The sequence below is a fragment of the Otolemur garnettii genome, unplaced genomic scaffold (genome assembly GCF_000181295.1).
Source record: "Otolemur garnettii isolate 467f Iridium unplaced genomic scaffold, OtoGar3 scaffold00096, whole genome shotgun sequence".
Lineage (NCBI taxonomy): Eukaryota > Metazoa > Chordata > Mammalia > Primates > Galagidae > Otolemur > Otolemur garnettii.
In genome coordinates this window covers 8,000,033-8,005,978 of record NW_003852491.1, presented here as the reverse complement: position 1 = coordinate 8,005,978, position 5,946 = coordinate 8,000,033, and the positions used below count along the sequence as shown (strand labels likewise).

The following is a 5,946-nucleotide window of genomic DNA, read 5'->3' as shown; positions in this document are numbered from 1 at the left end:
CTTCTGAGCAAAGTATCACAAGAATGGAGGAAAAAGTATCCAATGTACACACCCCTATTATGAAACTAATTTAAACCTTTTATATGAAAGCTATAACCAAATAGCCTAAGAATATGGGGAGGGAGGGGGTAATAGGTGGAGGGAGGAGGATTGAAGGGATCACTTCTGAGGTTTATCTTATAGGGGTACAAGTGAATCTTTCTAAGAGTAGAATGTGAACATTTTAAAACAATAACTGAGAAAATGACATGAAGACTGTGTTGACCAACTTGATGGAAGTATTTCAGATTGCATGGGAAAACCCCACACTGTACCCCAGAAGTGCATTAATGTACATAGTTACCATTCAATTAAAAAAAAAAAGGCAGGCAACTTTTAGAAGAAGAAATAGAACTGCTAGGGAAATGCATGCAATGAGAAATACATAAATTAAAATTTAAAAAACAGTGTGAGGCTCGGTGCTTATAGCTCAAGCAGCTAAGGCACCAGAACTGGGGGTTTCGAATCCAGCCTGGGCCCGCCAAACAATAATGACAACTCTAACCAAAAATAACCAGGCATTGTGGTGGATGCCTGTAGTCCCAGATACTTGGGAAGCTGAGGCAAGAGAATCACTTGAGGCCAAGAGTTTAAGGTTGCTATGAGCTGCGACATCACCACATTCTACAGAGGGAGACATAGTGAGATTCTGTCTCAAAAAAAAAAAACTGTGGTAGTTTCTCTTCTGTTCTGCTTCCACGAGGAGTGCCCTGTACTTCAAAGTAAGTGAAAGCAGTTGCTTCAAAAGAACCATTTGTTGAGATCGGAGGTAGATCTCCTAGGCTACAGGAATGGGAAGAGCCAGGTGAAGGCTTATGAAGAGTTCTTGGTAGAGCCTTCGGATACCCCCAAGGGTTTGGAGACCAGTGCTGGCTTCCAATCTGGAGGATTCTGGAGGAGGGACAGGGATAGGCAGAAGCAGATGGCCAGACACAGAGAGAGATAAAAGTACATCCTTTTGACTGGGCAAGAATATATGAGACACCCCTAGGCCAAGTGAATGCCCACAGAAAAAGAAGGCTCAAGGTGTTGTGATAGCCCTGCCCAAAATATCTGCCTGCCTTGACAAAGGGACCAAGCAGTGAGAGGCTGCCATAATGCAACCCCTACAGTAGAGGGGGCAGGGCAGGGGGTGAGGAGTTGTCACAAGAGTTTGACCAGAGAGCATCTCCCTACATCATCTCTGAAGAACCCAACACCACATCCCATGAGAGCACAAGACGGGGTTCCAGATTCTAGCCACACCAATCAAGTGTTGCTCTGCCCCTTTTCTCCTCTGATTAACCTTGGCCTTGAAGGAGCCAGCAGAGAGGAATAGGCTCTGGGAGAGAGGGTGGATTGAAAAGAGTGAAAGACAAGATGCCTCTCCCTCCTGCACTTCAAGTCATTTTAAATTGGATATAATATTAGCTATACATGACCAAAAAGCTGTACAATCCTCCAAAACATGGCTGAAATCAGTGACAAAAGAAGGATAGTTTCTTTCTGTAATTCCCCATATCCAAGCACCCTAAGGAATTGGTACCACTATTAAAATTTTAAAGGCGCCCACTCTAGGATACAGAAACTCCACCAGTTCGTACCTAGAGAAATCCTTACACATGTAAACATGCAAGCAAGTACATGCCTTAATTGCAGCATCGTTTGTAGTCATAAAAACTAGAAACAAATGCCAATGGGAAATGATTAAATACAAATGCCAATTAATTGGGAAATGGTATATCCATGCAGTGGAGTACTATACAGCACTGAAAAGGGACAAGATCCACTCTATATGGTAACACAGGTCTCTTGACTGCATGGCTGAGTGAAAAAAGCATGTGGCGGAGAGATATGTAGAATAATATGACACAATCATGTGAAGTAGGACATCATTTATGCAGGAAAAGAATACAATATTATATCTTTTCTGAATATATATATATATAAACACAGAAAATCCTAGAAAACTATTCAGTAAACTGAAAACCAGGATTACTTTCATTGAGGGAGGAAAAGCAATCAGGATTAGGAGATATGGTCAAAGAGAACTTCACCCTCATCTGTGAGATGTTAAGTGCAGGCACACCTCCTTTTATTGCACTTTGCTTTACTGCACTTTGCAGATAGTGTATTTTTTTTACAAATTGGAGGTTTGCAGCAACCCTGACTTGAGCAAGTCTATGGCCTCCATTTTTGTTTTGTTTTTTTTCTTTCGAGACAGAGTCTCACTATGTCGCCCTCAGTAGAGTGTCATGGCATCACAGCTCACAGCAACCTCAAACTCTTGGTCTTAAGCAGTTCTCTTGCCTCAGCCTCCCAAGTAGCCAGGACCACAAGGCACCCACCACAACGCCCGGCTATTTTTTTGTTGCAGTTGTCATTATAGTTTAGCATGCCTGGGCCGGGTTCAAACCCCCCAGCCCTGGTGGATGTGGCCAGGGTCCTAATCACTGAGCTATAGGCGCCCAGCCTGGCCTCCATTTTTCCAACAGTATGTGTCTCTGTGTCACATTTTGGAAAATCTCACAATATTTCATACTTCTTGATTATCATCATATATGATATGGTGATCTGTGACTAATGATCTTTGATGTTACCACTGTAATTGTTTTGGGTATAACAAATCATGCCCATATAAGATGGTGAACTTAATTAATAAATGTTGTGCATGGCCTGACTGCTCCACTGACCAGCTGTTGCCCCATCTCCCGCCTTCCCCCCACTTGGGCCTCCATATTCCCTGAGACATAATATTGAAATTGGCTATTTAGTAACCCTGCAATGGCTTCTAAGTGTTCAGGTGAAAGGACGACTCACACCTCTCTCACCTTTAATCAAAAGCTAGAAATAATTAAGCTTAGTGAGGAAGGCATGTTGAAAGCTGAGACAGGCTGAAAGCTAGGCCTCTTGTGCCAGTTAGCCAAGTTGTGAATGCAAAGAAAAAGAGGAAAATAAAGTGCTTCTCTAGTGAATACACGAATAAGAAAGCAAAATGGCCTTTTTGCTGATATAGGGAACGTTTAAATGGTCTGGATAGATCAAAACAGCCACCACATGCCCTTAAGTCAAAGCCTATTCAGAACAAGGCCCTGACTCAGTTCCATGAAGGCTGAGAGAGGTGAGAGAGCTGCAGAAGAAAAGTTTGAAGCTGGCGGGGTGCCGTGGCTCACGCCTGTAATTCCAGCATTTGGGAGGCCGAAGCAGGTGGCTTGCCTGAGCTCACAGGTTCAAGACCATCCTGAACCAGAGCAAGACTTGCCCCCCCCCATCTCTATAAAGTAGCCAGGCATCGTGGCAGGCACCTGTAGTCCTAGCTGTTTAGGATGCTGAGGCAAGACGATCACTTGAACCCAAGAGTTTGAGGTTGCTGTGAGCTAAGACACCATGGCACTCTACCAAGGGTGACCATGTGAGACTCTGTCTCAAAAGAAAAAAAAGAGTTTGAAGCTAACAGAGGTTGCTTCATGAGGTTTAAGGAATGAAATTGTCTCCATTACATAAAAGTGCAAGGTGAGGCTGGGCATTGTGGCTCCCGCCTGTATGTATTCCTTGAACTTTGGGAGGCCAAGGCAGGAGGATCGCTGGAGACCAAGTGTTTGAGACTAGCCTGAGCAAAAGCAAGACCCTCTCTCTACAAAAAATAGAAAGACTGGTGGCACATGTTTATAGACCCAGATACTCAGGAGGCTGAGGCAGGAGGAGATCCCAGGAGTTTGATGTTACAGTGAGCTATGATCAGGCCAATGCACTCCAGTCTCAGACAGCAAGGCCCTGTCTCTAAAAATATATATAATGAAATAAAATTCAAAAACAAAGATTATGGGGGTTAAGACTAAAGGCTAAGAGGGCAATTAAAAGACTCTGCCTAACAGTATATCCTTAGTCTCTTCATGCAGATTTAATAAGGAAGGAGTCAGAATATAATAGTTTTTATTAATGGTATTGAGTTTAACAACCCAATAATCCTTTTATGTTATAGTTTTATTGCCTATCCTGAAAGAGCTTCTAAAATCAATCCTCTCTTCAATCTCCCAAAGCCAGGGCCTAGTCAAGCTTCCTCTAAGAGACACACCCAGAGGTGCTGCCCTCCCCTGCCAGATCTTTAGGACTTTCTCACCCCACCCACAACTTTCTTTCACTCTCTTAATCCCACATCCACCATCCACTCAGAAAACTCCCACACGGGTACCAGCTGCCAGGGGTCCCCAGGCCCTTTCACCCACCAGCAGCAGCACACCCAGCCTGTGAGAGTGAGGGCCCCAGGTCACTATCTTTCCTTAAAATAGAACGAGAGCAGCCACCAGTCCACCTACCTAAATCCTAAATCCTTAAAGGCCTTGCCCTCCAGGGAAGAGGGGCTCTCACTCTGGGTCTCAGTGATTACTTCACAGCCCAAGAAATAGCCCTTTGAGCTAAAACCAAAGAAAGTATTAACCAGCAAGTAATCAGGGAGGGGCCCATTCTGGGTGACCTAGTGGGGAGCCTTCTGTTCCCCACAAGCAGCAGGACCCCAAATGGGGCTAGCATCAGACTCTTTTCCTTGGTTGGCAACTTGAGGCATCTTCTCAAAGTTCAAGACACTCAGTAAACACATTCCAGAAGCAAAGGGAAATACATTGAGGGGTGGTGAATTCACCCAGCACAGGCTCTGGCAGGTTTTTTGTTTGCTTTTCCCTTCTGACAGGTCCATCTGTCAATGGAAGAATATGTATTATCTATGCCTCAATCTACCCTGAAAGTGACTAAACTGAGGGTGTGTGCTCTAGGTCAGCAGTTCTCCCAGGTGATCTCCCAGCAGCATTAGAATAACCTGGGAATGTGTTAGAAATGCTCATATTTTACCTGTCTCAGCCCTACTGGTTAGAGACTCAGCAATCTCTACCTTTAAAAGGTGGTTTTGATGCATGCTCAGGTGGGACCGAGGTCTCCAGGAGAGCAAGGCTGAAAGGCCCTCACCCTACACAGCTCTCAAGTTCCTCTTGCATCCTCCCCAAACCTGACCCCTTCCCTCCCACCCTCAACTTCAGTTTCTCACTGGAATTCTTCCAAGCCTCCCAGTTCACGGACTCAGATTTACTCACTGATCTGGCTTCAGATCTCCCTTCCCCATCAGTTTCATGTCCCAAACATCATCTCAATGCTCCCTCAGAAGTCCCCTGTCTATGCCAAGCCACCCACTTCTCAGAACTCTCCCTGACCTGCATCCCGAGCCCCCTTCCCTGTCTTCAGCCCTGGCAACTCTCCCCCCACCCGTCCCCCTCCAAGCCTGACAAAGGAGACCTAAGCCTCATGGGCAAGGACCCAGCGCCCAGCCCAGCGTGACTGGCTCAGGCCTCCTCGCGGTCAGGCCCCACGAGCAGTAGTGGCTGAGTGTTCTTGCCCTTATCGTGCCAGCACACGTCAAAAAAGGGGTACACCGGCCCAGGCAGGCGCTCATGGAAGGTAAACAGCAGCACCAGTGCGTCAGGGTCACTGGCGTTGTAGAAAGAGAGCACTCCGTCGCGGAAGCTTAGGTAGAGGCCTATGCGCGACGGCCTCTCGGGGGTGCGGAGTGCGAGTGGTTCCTTGGCCTCGACGTGCGCCTCCAGGGTCTTGCCGTCGCGCAGGCCGAGTAGCCAGAGCCCCTGTGAGGGCACCGCGTGCAGCCGGCCGCGGCGGGGGGCCTCGGCCGAGATCACTCCTAGCGTCCAACGCGGCTTGTTGCCCACCTCCACCTCCCAGTAGTGCTCGCCTTCGGAGAGCAGCTGGTGCGCCACCACCGCCACTGCCTTGTCAAACTGGCGCGGATCCTCTCTAGCTGGCGGCGCCTTCTGCTCCGAGCACTCCACGCGGCGGCCCGAGGCAGAAACGACCAGGCTCGGGTGCGCTGAGCTTGGGTCCAAAGTCAGCTCCTCCAGCGCTGCCAGAGAGACAAGGGTCAGGCCC

General features: G+C 47.4%; 1 protein-coding gene across 1 annotated transcript in view; it reads right to left on the bottom strand.

The window, feature by feature from the left end:
- Nucleotides 1–5,266: 5,266 nt before the first annotated feature.
- Nucleotides 5,267–5,946, bottom strand: part of TRIM72 (tripartite motif containing 72) — a 4,644-nt gene continuing 3,964 nt past the window's right edge. Inside the window, exon 5 of the mRNA XM_023516693.1 lies at nt 5,267–5,920. Coding sequence (XP_023372461.1) covers nt 5,349–5,920 — 572 coding nt within the window. The 3' untranslated portion in view covers nt 5,267–5,348. The remainder of the gene's footprint in view (nt 5,921–5,946) is intronic.